The sequence below is a fragment of the Rissa tridactyla genome, chromosome 8 (assembly GCF_028500815.1).
Source record: "Rissa tridactyla isolate bRisTri1 chromosome 8, bRisTri1.patW.cur.20221130, whole genome shotgun sequence".
NCBI classification, from domain to species: Eukaryota; Metazoa; Chordata; class Aves; order Charadriiformes; family Laridae; genus Rissa; species Rissa tridactyla.
The window spans coordinates 31,297,607-31,314,557 of NC_071473.1; the positions used below are offsets into that span (position 1 = coordinate 31,297,607).

At 38.4% G+C, this 16,951-nt stretch overlaps 1 protein-coding gene across 4 annotated transcripts in view; it reads left to right on the forward strand.

Annotated features, from left to right (window-relative positions):
- The window catches only part of NR5A2 (nuclear receptor subfamily 5 group A member 2), a 97,926-nt gene that overhangs the window by 40,146 nt on the left and 40,829 nt on the right, over nucleotides 1-16,951 (forward strand). For all 4 annotated transcript variants that reach the window (XM_054211426.1, XM_054211427.1, XM_054211429.1 and 1 more), the window contains one exon: nucleotides 14,253-14,372. In XM_054211426.1, coding sequence (XP_054067401.1) covers nucleotides 14,253-14,372 — 120 coding nt within the window. The remainder of the gene's footprint in view (nucleotides 1-14,252; nucleotides 14,373-16,951) is intronic.

Below are 16,951 nucleotides of genomic sequence, written 5' to 3' on the forward strand. Positions count from 1 at the left end.
CAACATAGGTTGATCAGGGGACAGGAAGGTGTTATAGGATGTGTACACGTATTCCTCCTCAATATTGGGAAGCCAGGCTCCACTGATGAGATCAATTCCCCCCGAAATCGCTGGTCTTTGGCCTAAATGAAAACAAACTGAGACTCCCAGGGCCGGACCTTGAGTTGATGCAAGTACTGGGAAGATTTTGCTTGGCGGGCAAAGTCCACGCTCAGTACGTGGCAGCGCTGTGAGCACCTTTCACAGCAGTGGCAGCTACTGTGATCCCACTTACACCAGCTCAGTAATTCTGACCACCAGGACTCCCGTATAGCTCTCAATCTGGCAGTTCTCGTAAACCAATTGGAGTAATTAATCCAAGCCTTTAATTGATTTTTACACCGCTAGTACTTTTTATCATTTTGCATTTGGTTTCTTTTATTAATTTTTGTGGCAGGAGAGCAAAATATCATGGGTTGTTTTAGACGTGTTACCTCAAAAGCCAATAGCCAGGCACGGCTGAGCAGGTTTCTATGCAAGACAGTCAATGTTGCTGGTTGCTGTGAAAAGCTGGCGTGATTTCTGCAAGCGTTCCAAGATGAGAGGAGAAGAAAGGACTTTATATTTTCATTAGTTATCCCTTTACAGATTTACTTTTAATTCTTTCAGCAAAGCAGATTATTAAAAGCAATGACCTGAGGTCTTCATTCAGATATCAGACTTGCAATCCTGTATAATGCGCGCCGCAGGGCAGAGGTCACGCTGACGAGTCTGTTAATGTAGTCACTATGGGATAAGATCAATCTCCATACTTCACCATATTGATCTAATAGCTCATTGGCACTTCCCTCTTTGAATTGATTAGCTCATGTGTGAAAAGAGATTGATGGGTTTCTGACCCTGAGGACTTTGTCAGGGGCACACCCATGGCAGGGGAAGTGGATGTTTTTGCTGCTTCATTTGGGTGGCTCATTATGTGGATGCCTCATAGGGAATAAGGGTCATAACATTGTTTTATGAATTATTTACAAGAAAATATCAGGGTTTTGCTTCATTTGATGCTCTACCTGTACTGAATCCATTCTAAACAGAGCATGAAGAAATACATGTGAATGGCCAAATGTACCAAATATTTGCGTAAAGGGAACCACCACATATAAGTGACCTTAAAAAGCAATTTTACTAATATAAGGTAATCATAATAGATATGAGGGTAGGAATAGACTTCATGGGTCATCTAGTCCATTCCCCTTATGCAATGACAGAATATTGATGATATCTAGAAATGAGTTACTTTTTAATTGCATATTCTGGATAAGTACTCACAGTGAATCTAGTTCAGACATCTCAGGGAACTCAGTATTCACACTGCACGGTAGAAAGAGGCAATTTGCATGCAACATGTGAGCTAAAAAATAAACTATGAACATTTCTCTGTTGTTAAAAGTAACCTAAAAAAACCCAGATTCAACTCCATTTATCAAATAGTCATATATTTGCAAAATGCATATATTTGACACAGTAGATTGGATTTTGGTGCTGTGTGTGCTCATGCAAGAGGAAATATAAAAGGAGCTGTCGCCAGAAGCTGAATTTAGAAGTTGGCTTATGTTATGTTGTACTTAAAAAATGTGTGCATTATCAGAGCCTTCACAGATATAAAGCAATAAAACTAAGTGCTGGCTCCTTGAAGTCTTCTGTTGAAGCCCAGGCATTTTTGTGTTTCTGTCTGCATATGAATTGTAGAATCACTCTCAAAGACCTTTATAATGAAATAATTTCTTACAAACTATCCAAGTGCAGGATACTGTATAATACCATACCTAGGATGGTGTTACATTGGATGTCAGGTTATATGGTTATGCCCCAGTACAAAAAATATTGAGCAAAATATCCTCATGGTGTTGTTAAGCTGATGCTTATATTTATGTAAGGAGACAGTACGCTTCACTGATAATATCTTACTGTGTTATTTAACTGGACTTTCTGGGTTTAATTTGGGGGCTGGCAGTTTAAATTGAAAGGTAGATAATTTTATTTACAGAGAAGTGTCCATGGATTCTCCATGCAGTCAGGCAGTCTTTTTCTACTATAAGATTTATGGTAACATAAACAGGTACTGCATAAAAACATAGTAATAGGCAGTCCCTCCCCTAAAGATCTTATATTCTAAAAGAAACAGACCCTCAGGCAGATTAGTTTAAAAAAAGAAGAGAGCCAAAAAGAGAATTCAATCCATTACCCGTCAGTGAAATGATGCTGAATATTTGTATAATCTCACATTCATTTATACTGCTAAATCATTCAGGCTATTTTATGTACCAGGAAAATTGCCCTGGTATAGACTTATGTAGCCATATTTCAAAAAGTTCTAATACGCCTCAGAAAAACTTATTAGAGGCAGAGTCACAGGGTGCTTTCCTTTGATAAATCTGGGTTTAATCAATAAATAGTCTTACATTTGGGTATCAAAGTAATATTTTGGTCATGGTAAATCTTCAAAAATAAAACTCATATTAAACTTAATTACAAACCAAAGTAAATGGTACTCAGACCTAGATTAGTAGTAGGTTGCAAAACACTTGAACACAAGACGTGCAAAAAATGATTTTTTTTAAGAAAACGTTGCCATTTTATTACAAGCTCTTGCCCATTGACTGACTTTCTGCTAATCTGATTAAAAATTAGCTCCCAGAGTTGTGGTATATGGTGCACTCGTGGGTTAATGGGAAGTAATCAGAGCAACCTGATTTTATTATTCATTGCTCCTGCTGTCATTCAGAAATAAGCTAAGAAAAACCTAAGAAATTAGATGTACAGGCTCTCTCCCTTTTTCCTAAGCTCACATCTAATCTTCTGTTGCATACAGACATCTAGGAACCCAATTTAGAGACTCAAAATGTTGATACCTGCGTCCAGCTGTGACAGCAAAGAAAGTCAGAGGCTGGCTGAGCTGTGTCACAGTCCGCAGTCATTTTTACTTGCAAGGTTCCTGCTCATTCTGTGTTTGGTACTGCAAAAGTTCTCTCATCAACATAACAAGAAGCCCAAATAAAAAATTTCTTCAAGGATATTTTTAAACATTAATATTAATCCTAACTGCAGAGCTAATCATGTCTGTATGGGACCTGGGCAGAGTTGTGACAACCTTATTTATATTTTAATGACACTTCAGAGATTTCCAAATTAGAATACAGGAAACAGGAAGTGGGAATAAATGAAACAAAGCCAAATGAAAGGATAAATGGAAAAAACATTTAAATACACACTTGCCTATTCCTTAAACATTCATTCAATCAACACTTCCTGTGATTTTTAATAGCATGGCTCTGTCTGCTCTTTTACACTTGACTTTGTTGGGAAAGGAGCTCATTTTCTTGAGGACGATGTTATTAGTTGAAAGGATTTAGCTAGAAGGTAGTGGCTACCTGCCGAGAGCCTCTTGCAGTGCTTTTAAGATGTAAAGAGAAGTACTAAGTCTTTTGGATCATTCCCGTGTACATTGCTCATTGGATCATGCATCACACGTTCTCACTACTTCTCCACAACCTTCTTGGATGACTGCAGCTTCCTTTGGTGGTGTTTTAAAACAACTTTTTCTATCAAGTCAGATGGATACTGGTTTAATACATGACAACGCCCATTCATAATGCTGAATTTTCTTTCACTTTGTCCCCTATCATTGGGTCTTCTTTCTCATTTAATCTCTGCCCAAGTGACTTACTGCTGCAGCCCTTGGGATGTAACACAACCTTTCTATATTTTTTCTTTATCACTGTACCGTCTCCTTTCACATCTTGACTGAAGATGCTGTTTCTCATCATTTCTTACTGCTTTTGCTGTGGGTTTTTTTGGTTGGTCTATTACAAAACAGAGGAAAACACAGTGGAATACATTTGTATGGCAAGTGCAGTGTTTTACAATAACACCAGCCTCTATTGCCAAAGGTTTATTACAGGTGACTTTCTGTCCTGTTTAGCACACTATATTGTTTCAGTGACCCTAGTATGTGCAGAGGGAAATATTTGGCCTTACATAATTGGGTGTTTGTCAAAAGTATTAAGAGGACTATGAAAAGTAAAATACAAATCAACATATTTTAATTGCTGAAAAAGATTGCGATGTTGTGCAATCAAAAGATAAAGAATTTTTAAAATATAAAACTGCTGGTTTGATGGTAACTAGAAATGGTATGGAACATCCAATGTATTACATTCTTTGTGTGGTTCATCAGTGTCCAACCCTGGTTATCACTAATACTTACCTGGAAAATTATTCTTCTCTCATTTACAGCGCTGTAATGTTAAAGTAACTCCTTTTTAGGCCTGACATCAGAAGATTATTTGCATATTCCCATCAGTATAACTGTGAATATGGTCCCATGCTGTGTACACAAACCAACTTTTGTAGGTGTCATCTGACAAAAGAGGAAGTTTACACTTCTCTTACGGCCTGCCCATCCCCTTGAATAGCTGTACTGGAAATAAACGCAACCGCTATTAAACAGAAGAGTAACCACATAGTGTAATTAAACAAGAGCCAATTTAAGTAACTCCTGTGTTAATGCATGCAAAAAACAGTGTTCTGGGGCATACAGCACTTGAAAGAACAGAACCCTAAGTGTGTTGAGAGATTATTCTGCCTGCCTGTTACCATATTAAAGGGGCTTTCTGAAATTAGCATGTCTCTTGTGTCACAAGTTAAAAATATTTTCCATATTTTACTTAGTTGATTGAGTTTTAATGGAATATTTATTTTGTGGAAAATAAATTTAGTTCTTACTAGGACTTTGTCTTTAATATTTTACACTATTTACAATCCACCTCTGTGTGTGGTATTGATCTCTGTTGAAATTTGATGTTGCTGTTTTCTAAGAAATTTTACAAATGAAGGATGTAGGAGGTAAAGTTTACCTATAAACTCTTAGAATAAATGTCAGCTAGAAAAACGGGGTAGCTGTAAGAAAAATCTAATCCAATAAATCACCAAACAGGAAAGGAACATTACATATTAGAAATCCTTTCAGATAATACTAAAATATGTGTGACTTGAAGAAGACCACAGAGACTTTAATCCAAGGCTGCTGTACAATAGCATGAAACTGCTGATTCAATATATTGAGAATAAATTCACCAGCAGTACCATAAAATTTACTAGACTCGGTCTTGTGTTCTGATTCCCCAGAGTACAACATTGTGCATCCTAAAAAGCAGATCAGACCCACAAGGCTAACGATGAATCGAATGGGCCTAATTCTGATTTTTTTTATACAGAAGTCAAAGGATGTAAGTTCATGCAAGTTAAGAGTTAAGAATCTGGCACAGCACGCTTTTGCAGTTAGTTTGTTGACATCAGAAAAAACAGATATCCTTCTATAGTAATTCAAGGGAACAAAACAGCTTTAGTACCAAAATTGCTACACAAACTACATAGCATTATCTGATTTTTTCAAAATTCGAGACCCAACGATGCATAAACTTACGCTGTACTAATATCAGTAGAGATACTCACAGGAACAGGATTTTGAAGGTCAGTTCTATGGGTCCAATCCTGAAGCAGGCACCTCCTTCTTCACCCTGTGAAACAGATTCTGAGAAGAATTAATTTTCCTCTTTCCTTATCTTTGCATTCACTTTGACAGGGAAGAAACACTGCGTTGTAAGCAAAATTTTCAGTTGTGACTAAAAAGAAACCTTTTTCTCATTTTCAGTTTAAAAAAACCCACCCAAAAAAGAACCTAAGAAAAACACATTTATAATTCATCATAAATATTGCTGACTGTGAAATACTAAGTCATTTTCATGCCGTTTGCATGGAGGTAAATGTGAGGAAAAGGAGAAAAAATAGGTGTGTTATATGTTGCATTTGACGCGTTATATTATATATACATACAGGCACACAAATTTTATTGTAACAGCCCTTTCATCCGATGTTTGAAGAACTAAGATTTGCCATTTACCTTTTGCTTAATAAAGGGGAAATACTTTCTAAATGGAGTCCAACGATGCATAAAAGGAGAGGTCTTATTCTTTCATAGGATGATCATCTGCTGCTTGCCCATACTCCCTTCAGCAATCTGAGGCCCCTAAATTCGCGCACCTCGTGTTATATTCCTGCAAGAAAACAGCATGAGTGTGAACCGATGCTCAAGGCTGCTTTTTATTAAAGTATTTTGACACAACGGAAGATTAGCACTGAAACTGGGAAACAGCTGATCACTGCTGGTTTGATCCCCCCTTTCACAGTGATCTTACACATAGCTGTCCAGGGGCATGTGAGGGGACAAGCTGTTGCAAAGCCATCGCTCTCCCCGGTGCATTTGCTAAGCAAGAAATACCGCACACCATTCAGAGCATGGGCACCATGTATTCACCGCCTCACATCTTGAAAGGGTAAAAGTGTGGGGATTTTCAAAGGTATAATGTTGCTTTGTGCTATAAATTCCCTATCGATGTCCTTTAAAAAAATGAAAAGTGGATTGATATTCCAAATACTAATGGTTCCATGAGCAGAGAGGTAATGAAGCATTTTAGTCCTCTTTTTCTCTCTCCTGGTTCTCTGCTGTTGAATAAAGGGTGAGCATATTTGCCTTTCTTTCAGTGCAGTACCCAACAGTTACTTTCCTCTATCGGGATACTGATTCACACAAGGCATATAGGAACATGATCTCTTGAATAGACAAACTCTCTGTTGAAATAAGCTGACACTGACTGATGGATTTAGAAGTTATTGAAGGAAGAGCTATACGCGCACACACGCATGTACACATCAAGTATAATTGCACCTTTATAACAGCCTCTTACATGCCATAAAGGAGCAGGAAAAGGCACACACTGAAGTATTTTTGTATTTCCTTTCATTTTTAAATTATGAAAAAAATGTAAAATGCTACCAAACTTGGACAGATTTTTATACTCGGTTCACACTAGAGCTAGAAGGAAACAGGACAGTCGTCTAACCAAACATGGGCTTGTAAAGATCACTCCCTGCCTTAACCTAAACATTTTATATAACACACAGGTTTCTAGTAAAGAGCTGGAACAATCAAAGTTAATATTAAATCATTTTTTCTTGAACTTTGTAGCATTTTATTGCTGAGGTTATAGGTAGTAATCACATTTTATTGGGGCATTCACTGATTCTGAAAGTTATGTGCTTCTACTTTCAAAACCTCATTGGCTGTTACGTTCTGCCTTTTGTCAGCAACCTTGCACAGGAGGTTTCCCACTGTTAGCAGCAACCCATCTGAAGAGTCCAAATCCTTCTCTACCTACGTAACGATTTGGAAACCATGCATGCATTCAGGAGTAAAAATTAGTCTCTGGAGTGCACTTGTCTTATAAAACTTTGATTTGGAGTGATTTGCTTCACTATAGCATAAGAAAATGGAGTAACAACTCAAGCTATATGTCTGCAATGACTTGTGAGTGATCTCCTAACTACATTTGAAAGAAAGTTCAACCATCCCTTGAACTGTATGCTTCAGGCTGAACAATTCAGCCAGATGTTTAATCACTTCATATTCACTAGGAAATGGCTATTCAATGGCCGTAGAATTTAAAAGGGGCACTATGGGATGAATGCTTCATGTTATTTCTATATTGGCATTCCCTTTTTAGAAGTAAAAACAATTCAGCTGAATCCAACATGGTTTTATCACATAAGTTTCAATCATTGTATTTTTTTTTATACCATTAGATACCCTTTTAAATTTTTAGTAACACAAAAGCCCAAAGCTATAGTGCAAGTTGATACAAATGAAAAGAGATGAAAAAGGATCCTCCAGCTTCTCAGAAAGGGAGGTGTATGTAGACTGGGTAAAAGGTGAGTGCATTGTTTAACTGAATCTGCAGGAATAATTATAAAGAAAATATTTAACTTAGAGCAACACAAAAAAAACATGACCCCGAAAGTTTTAACAGGTAATTCATCAAGTGGCAGCCTGAAAATAACCTCTTCAGAAGAAAAATTGTAATAAATCTGCAGTTGTTGGTTACAGTATGCTAAATATTGTGAAACACTTTCCTAAAAGAAAGGCACAGTGTGGTTTTGATAAGATTAAGGTGCATTTCAGCAAAGCATACACATTATTCTTCATTTTACTCTTTGGTGATTTCAATGTTCTTCTTCAGAGAAAACAAAAGTTTATAATGATTAACATTCTGTGCTGTGGGAAGCATACACTCTGCAACAATACTACTCTTGTGTCACACTAGCCTTCCTCATCTATAACATCAGCACAAATAGTTTTTCAGATGAGTAACCAGCATTTCTGAGATAAGTCCTTCCTTTAGCTACAATTGATAATGCGTGATTGTGTATTGCAGTGTCAACAGAGGCCTCAACGAGCCTGACAAACTTCCACTGAGTCCTGTAGCAAAAGCTCAGGGCCCAGCTGAGTGGGAGTCTGCGGTTTAGCAGTCAAATGTGACACTCCCATCCCCAACCCCAGACCATCTTTGTCCCACCAAGAAATAGTGTGCCACCACAGTGCTCAGGATTAGAACTTTACACTTCAAATTGAGAGTCTATTTTCTCCACTCCTGGAAACATCCTACATTGTTTGCACTACACTGGTAAGATAAATTATGCAAACTAATAGCTGCATCTAAATGTATTCGCATGCATGCCTGTTTTCTAATCCTTGTTAGCAGAGAACTCAGAAAAGTGATATAAAGTCACCATATAATTCCACCTGGCAGTGGAGGAACTTGGGCATGCCACCAGGGAATTCTGTGTTCAAACCTGTATTCAGATATTTATCAGTATGAAGTTTACTGTGCAGATGAGCAATACCATGTGAATCTTTCACAGTGGACACAAAGAAATGTCACAGTTCCACCAGGCTCCCTGGTTCTATTAAACCCCTGGGAAAAAAGGTCAATGGACCTAGTGGAGGAGGCACATCTCTTTGTCTCTCTTTTCGCGAATCTGATTTTTTAAAACATTTTAAATGGGGAACACTGTTTTTGTTGTGAAATTGAAGAGTAAGCTAATGTATGGAGCACAGTGACCTTGGGCTCTGTCTTGGGGCATAGACTGTCCTACTGCACTATGACCCACCTTCATCCATTCCTGTCCCAAGACAGATGAACTCCTGCTGACCTAGCCATACAGCATTTCTAGTCTGGTGTTTTACTGAGAAGAGCTGGGATGGCCAATGGCTGGGAAAACAAAGGGAACATGCAGGCTGCAGCCAGCCCTTCCCGAGTGTTGCGGCAAATAGGCTGTGCAAGTAATGATTCCATCCTGGGGCAGGGGGGAAAGAGAGAGAGAGAGTACACCAAAGGTTTCTATCACAGAGGTCACAATACCGAAATATTGTTAATTAATACTGATACTATGCACATTTCTACGATGAGGTCACTGAAAATGTGCTTCCAGGTCAACATGGGAAGGACAAAATCTTAAGACTTTATTAGAATATAGTGCATCGCATCCTGCCATCCACCTGTACATGAAACACCTGTCAGTGGATATTGCACAGGCAAACTGACTGCACGGTGTCATTCACCATGTTGACCTGGTTACTTATCAGCATTCCAGATGCTGGGAGACCCCTTTTGCATAATGAGTTAGTTTATTCTGGCTAGCTTGGTAGGGATGGCACTGCGGGACTGTGGCAATGACCATTTGTCTTCCAGCTTATGACTTGGGGAATCTACTACAAGTAGTCCAAACAGCATGAGATACAAGGTTATGGATGACTCCAAATTCCGACATGTTTCCTTGTCCTCACTGTAAGCATCGGTAAACAGGATTTTGGTATAGGAAACAAGATTTACCTATTGCCTTGCTCGACCTTAGTATCTCTACTGTTTGAGAGACTAGGCAAGCACATGCCCACTTTCACCTCTGGGACTTCTCCTGTCTGTGCTGGTGACAACCGCCATCCTCTGCTTCTCTAACACAAAGTACTTGATCCTTCTCTGCCCCAGCAGCATCACTTACTGTCACACAAAACCTTTACGTCTGCATCTCATCTAATCTCATCATCCTCACCTTCAAGGTTTTACCTGACATCCAACTTCCCTTATGTCTTCTCTCACAGCTCTGCCTCCCCATACCCCTCCTTTAAAGCCTCCTCCTAAGGACTCTCTTTGCTTCCCTTGTCACTTAGCAGCAGTTTTACAAGTGTGATGTTTTACTCCTTTCATGCTCATAACATTATTACTCTCTCATGCCACCCTGCATGCTGGAAATGATCTCCTCTTTCTTTTGAGTCACACACCCTCCCTTAGCTTCCCCCATATCTTTCTTTAAAAGCCATTTCTTCAGCAACAATTTCCAGTTATGCTGTCCCCACTGGTGTGTCTTCATCTGAATTCCACTGTCCAGAGAGGACCTAAATTTAACCATCTGGGCACAGTATTCGCTCATGCTTTTGCTTGAGGCTAGATAGCTGTCAAGTGGGTATCTCATTTGACAACTTGCTTGGGTAAGACATAGGTTACTATATCCTCGTGTCAATGTTCTGTTATGGCAGGGAGCAGCTGCAAATTTGGGGAGTGCTCTTGCAGCAGTTGGTTGTTGGCAATATGATGTTTGATTTTTATTTATAAGCATTCCCAGTAGTTGGGACAAAGGCTACTTTTTTCTTGTTGTTAAAACATTGATAATACTCTTAAAGATCTCCACAAACTGAAAAATCTCAAAGTTTAGCCAATAGTGCAAGTTTATGAGCTTGTTTCTAATTCAAGGTATATGATGACTGAAAATTATGTTGATTATAGGGAAGTCCCAGGCTGGAGCTAAGTTATCTTGGTGACAGAATCTTATCTTTTCTCCTGCTTACCCTGTTAATGGCAGACTAGCATGCTTTGGTTTTGGAGTCAGAAGACTGAAGTCCACAAGGTGCTTTTTCTGCAGAGGACCCTCCTCTTCAGAACTCACTCTCCACTTTGGCCACAAAACTTAAGCCTCTTTGCCTTCAGGATCAGTTTAAGGCACATGCATGTTTGAGTGAAGACTGATTATTTTTTTTGTTTTGCCAGATAATACACTTCTGCAACTCATTTATTGATGTGCCACGGAAACAGAAAGGTGTTTGTGTTCTGGCTAAAGTTACACACCTCATAAAGTTTACCAGCTCATTCTAACATAAGGAGTGGTGTGTCACTGTTTTTGTTCAATGTGATCTGTGTTGTTTTCTATTTTTCATTTCGTATGCATTAGCAGAGATAAAGTATATGGTTTTCCTCATCTACATGCTTTTAAGAAATAGGCTGGAATTGATCATTTGCCCTACATTTCAGTAATCCATGACCCTCCTTAAAGCCATGTCTGTTTCTTCCTAGTGCAAACTGGGAAGCATTCTGCTGCCCCACCACCTTTCTTAAAATGGCAAAAGCAGCTGGATCTAATAGTCTTCTGAAGGCAACACTGTGTTTCGGATGTGTATTGTCCTTTTTATGCTATCCATTTTATAGGCTTTCACTGGTTAAATTACAGTGAATACAGAGGAGCAGATTTTTGTGAACCACTAGCAGATGTTCGCTGTTGCTAGTTTTATGAGTCTTGTAGAACAGCAGGAACAGACTACGTGCAAAACATTTTTTTTTTTGTGATTTTGCCATCTCATACTGTTCTCACAGCACTGGCTCGATAATGATATGATAAAGCTTGGGAGGTAAGCTTTGATTGCAGACTAGCTGCTGTTGGGGCCTTCAGAAAGCCAGACCTGTAAAGTGCAGTTTGTTTTCAAAAGCCTGTGGCTGAGACAGATGGGTTAGCTGGAAATATGTCATTTATAATATAATCAAATACTTGACCTCTTATTCAGGTATTAGTTGTTATGACATGGATGCTGAATGTTTAAACTGTCTCACAGTTTGTTTCGTTCAGATGTAAGCTGTGATAGCTTTGTGTGAAATGCTAATTTTGAATGAAATTATCATGTTAGCAGGACTTATTTGATTTTTGTAACACCTTGTTGCACAGACGAGAAAATGATCACAAAACAGTTTCACGTAAAAAGCAAGAGCACTAGAATGCTCTTGTAAATTTCAAACATTTTCTTCAAATAATGCCTTATTGTAAATGTGGCCTGAGTTTTGGTAGGAAGTGTATCAATGTGGCAATTTACTGTCCTCTCTTGAGCTAACAAGTCACTTGGCTGAAATGGTTTTGTAGTCAATTACAAGTTGTGGGCAGAGGAAGAGATCTTTAATACAGAATCAGCCTTGCTCTGTGATCTGAACAGAAATGAATTACCATGGGCACAGACAGCACAGGCTGAGTTTTTGGTAGCACTAGCTTTACTTTGACTTAGTAATATATCCTTCTACAGAGTCCACACCTCTTTCTTTCCTCAGTCTCTATCGCCAGTGGATATCTATCTTGTAGGAGTTATCTGAACATACATGTATTAACTGTGACTGTAGGCAGAAGAGCAGCTGTGATAAAAGATTATTCCTAACACTGGAAAGCCAAAGTATGCCACATATTTGAAATATCAGAACTGAGAGCATTTGCATAATTCAGCCCTTTTGTATCTATGCATTAAAATCTATTATAACACAAATGCAGATTGAAGATAAGAATAGGACAGACCATCTTAATGCAAGCATTAACTAATTCTGCAGTGCTTGATTTTGCAACCTTAAGATATTATTTTGGCACAGATACGCTAAAAGTTTTCTGCTCCCTTTCTTCCCTGATTTCATTTGCTTGCACAGTCCAGCAAGCGGGAATAATTTAAGACAAGTACCTAAGGGGGAGAAACTGGGACAAGAACAGTTGGGAGAAGACTGTGAGCAGGGAGAAGTGAAGTTAGGATGAATGAAGGAAGCAAACAGAGACTTTGATGTTAAAGTCTGAGCTGCATGAGAAGTGACTGGAAAGAGGGAGACAATACTAGGTAACATTCACAGGTGACACTACAAAAAGCTATTAGTAACAAATATGCCTTCCTCCTCTACCACACAAGCAGAAAACAAGCTTGAAAGAATAAAGTTCAAAAATTCATCAGGTCGTAGCTGATAAAATTTGAAAACATCTATTTCATTATCTAATTCAGCTCATGCAAGATTGCTCCTCACAATGAGTTTTCATGTGCATTATGAAAAGTAGTTCTAAATCAATTGAAATTAGAACCCCTGGAAAGCAATATGAATAGTTCCATGTCTCAGAAATTCTAGGCATTTCTCCACTTTAAATATTCTCTGCTAATTTCTTTTTTACTTCTCCTAATTTATAGCATTTTTAATCTGTTCAATTACTATCTGTGCAGGTTCTTAGATTCCTTTTAACTATATACATGCTATTACCATATCTGCACCAGAGACTTAATTGTAGCAAGGCTATTGTATGCATCTCTTAACTCTTTCAGGACACATGTCTGAAATCAAAGACTCTGATTTTAGGAAGAAATCAGTAAGCTCAGTAAGAACAGGTCCATAGGATATGGATGCTTACCATGACTTAAATTCATAGCCTGCCTTCCACTAATTTGTGAATTTTTTTCTCCCATTTCCGTGGAAATCTTAATTATTTTTCAGTCTTCAAAGTGAATAAAACTGAATGCAATCCAGTTGCAACGGGAGCCAGTTTAGTGATATCCTTTGTTGTCCTGTAATATGCACATCCCAAATAACATTGCACAAAAAGTTAATGTAGGTTGCTTGTGCTGAGTGCCCAATATGTTCCCTCTGTTACCAAACACAGTCAGTGAAATGTCTCACTGCTCGCTATTGCCTTGTGCACAGCTCTTCCTTTACCTAACAGTGGCACTTGAAGCCGCTCAGCTTCTGTTTATGAAGAAGTTTTCTTTTTTTTTTTCATAGTATCACAACCATTCTTAGAGTGTTTACCTCGCTCTTCACTTTTTCCTTTGCAAGGAACCAATCTCTGACTTGGGCTTGTTGCAGCAATAATGTACTTGAATCTGCTGATTCTTTACTATTTCCATAAGCGGAGGTTTAAGGATGAAGAGTACAGGAAAGTTCACATTAGCGTTATTTCTGCTATTCTTGTTTGGGGTAAAAATAATATCCCATTTCCATGAGCATTTCATAAATATACTATTATTATTTCTTTGCATAACAATGTCCTAGTCCTGCTTTCCTGGAATGTAATCAGTAGTAAATATTCTATACATTTTACGGGTAAGGGTTTCAGCAGTGCCCTGTTTATTCAGCTGAGAATAGCAATTTTTTGGATGAATAATTTTTGATAGCATTTCTGTTAACCAGCTGCTTGAAGGACTGCCTCTGTAATATGATGTAAGACTTACTCCCAGAGTGATGCCACCAACATTCTTGTTTGCTTTACAGGTTGATGACCAAATGAAGTTGCTTCAGAACTGCTGGAGTGAACTCTTAATTCTAGATCACATATATCGGCAAGTGGTACATGGGAAAGAAGGCTCCATCCTTCTGGTTACCGGGCAACAAGTGAGTATGTGGGTCAGAAAAGTATTGATGGCTTTTTAATAATAATTTTCAAAATAGCAGGAGTTTAACTTGGTCAGAAGCACTCCTGTGTTCTCAGAGATTCTCCACAAATAATGTAGATAAAATGACTTGTGCACTCTGTTCCTAGTCTGCTGATTACAGTTAAACTTATAAAAGCAGATATAACTATAAGCACTTTGCTTTTCAAATATACTTGTATACTTCAGTGATTGAAAAATAGCAGATGAGAAGTGTTTCTCAAGAAGTTGTATTTCCTGGGGGCTAAAATGGTTTCTGACAGCAACAACACCACTCCAAACCCTGATGCTTTAGGTCTAAGCAATTCTAGCTTATTTTCCCTTCAAAATTGTGGTTTACTCAAAAGAATCACTAGCTAGGTCAGAAACCTAGAGAACCTGCAGCTACTACCTCAGAAATATCTTGCTTTTAGAGAAGTATGCACATGTGTGAGAAACGGGGCAGCTGAGACACCTAATCCCAGGAAAATTATTCAGTCCATAGGCTATAAATGCAGATATTGTCTCAGGAGCACTGTCTTAGGTTATTCACCCTGCAGTTTCTGCACAGCTTTCCAAGGGGTAATTTTCTTCAGGTGTCAGATGCATAGCTCTCCCAAAATGCAAGAGCAATAATGTGGCAAATATTAGGAAAACTGTGAGAAAACCCAAAGGAAATAGAAAGTTTTGTCTCCCTCATACTTTCCAAAGCACAAAGAACTTGACAGTAAAATAAGAACTTTATTCCTAAAATTCTTATTCTGGCTTTAACAGAAAAAAAAATCAGAGTATCGAAGAGAAGCAAAGTGCGCCTGTATGTTATGTCCCTGATTCAAAGTGAAAACAATGGCCCATTGGTATTTAAGTACCTGCAAACAGAATTGCCTCAGTTTATACACAAATGGGAAAGAGCTCCTTTTTCTAAGATACATCATGTGTGTCCGCATGTTGTGGAATCTGCTTACAGCTTCAGTTATGATTTTAAAACTGTAGCCATTTCTTAACACTAAGAACAAGTGTTATAAGAATCAGGAGAAATAACTGTTTGCAGTTATGATTAACAGGGGTACAGTAGAAAGGAGAAATTATCAACTTGTCCAAGAAAAGCGGGAAAATTCAAATTCTAGCCATGGAACTTACTCCTGCTCCTTTGTGGAAAGTCACTAACCTATCTGAGTCAAAGTTGTAGCCCCCAATTATATGAGATAAAATACGTTGCATTACTCTTCATTTATATTGGTGCTATTGAGGAAAATGACTGATCCCCTTTCCGTTTCATCATCTGTAAAATATGGACAATTGTACCAGCAATTATTTTATTTACCACAAAGGGTCCTTGCTTATTCGTCTGTTTATAAAGCTATAAGTATATTGACAGTTTTCTATTCCTGAGAGAAGTGCTAAATTAGTGTTTCATTTGCTATGTGATTAGCTAGTTTTTAAAGGTACTGAGTACCTAAGTCCCACTGAAATCATTAGAGACACCTAAATACCCTTAGATTCTAGCCATTGTCCCCATTTTTCTACAGTAATAATTCTTACCTCATTAGCCACTTTTATCTTTTCTTGCAAAGAACCCCAGCTGTACATGATCTCAAGGCAAAGCAGAGCATTTTATCACCATTGGACAACAGGTAGCAGGATGCTTATTAAATGTACTGCTGCAAATCATCAGCTGGTTTTGGAAGTTGGAGACTATAATTCTGCCTGGAAATATACAACTAAGTTAAAACCTGGCTAAATTGGACTGATCTCAGCCATTTTTGCCCCAGGTTTGTCAAATAAGTGTAGTAAATCCTCCTTTCAACCCAATTTTGCTTTTCTTTGCCAAAGTTTGTCATTTTGAAGTCATTGCAAGCACCCCCAGAGTCTCCCCTCATCTTCTGTACATTCCTCTTCACACTTAGGCTCCTTGGAGAGCAAGGGGCCATATTACAAGAACAGCAAACAAGAACAATGCAGTCAGTCCCTTTCCTTATGGATGGACTCCTTCCCATTTCACACTTGCTAATGGCTGAAGAACATACTCCCATATATGCACCACAGATTCTCCTTGAGAAATAGGGAGACACCAGACCTGAAAGCAAATATGCAGTCTGTGTGTGCTGGTTTTGAAACTGGAATGAGTCTGAAATCTACTCGTAATGCCACTGTGCTGTCCTGATGTCATTCAGCTCTGGTCACCGTCACCCTAGATGAAAAGCCAGATTGCAGAGTGGGCTGCACTGACTGCGCCTGCTCTGGCTGGGCTGTGCATGGCATGTGTGTTCACAGAAAGACCAATACAGAGGTACTGCAGAGGTACTTCTATGCCAGCACGCAAGTTGTATGCAATTTGTCATTCAAAAACATTTACTTTAAAACATCACCTATTTAAATAATTTTCATGGGTGAAAATCATTCATTGAAGAACCTCTTTTATTTATATGGACAAAGCTGGGTGAGTTAAGCAGAAGGTTTAAAATATCTAGAATTGCCAGAGTCACAAATCTTAAAATCACAGAATAATCCAGACTGGAAGGGATTTTAAGAGGTCTCTAGTCCAACCCCCTGCTCGAACCA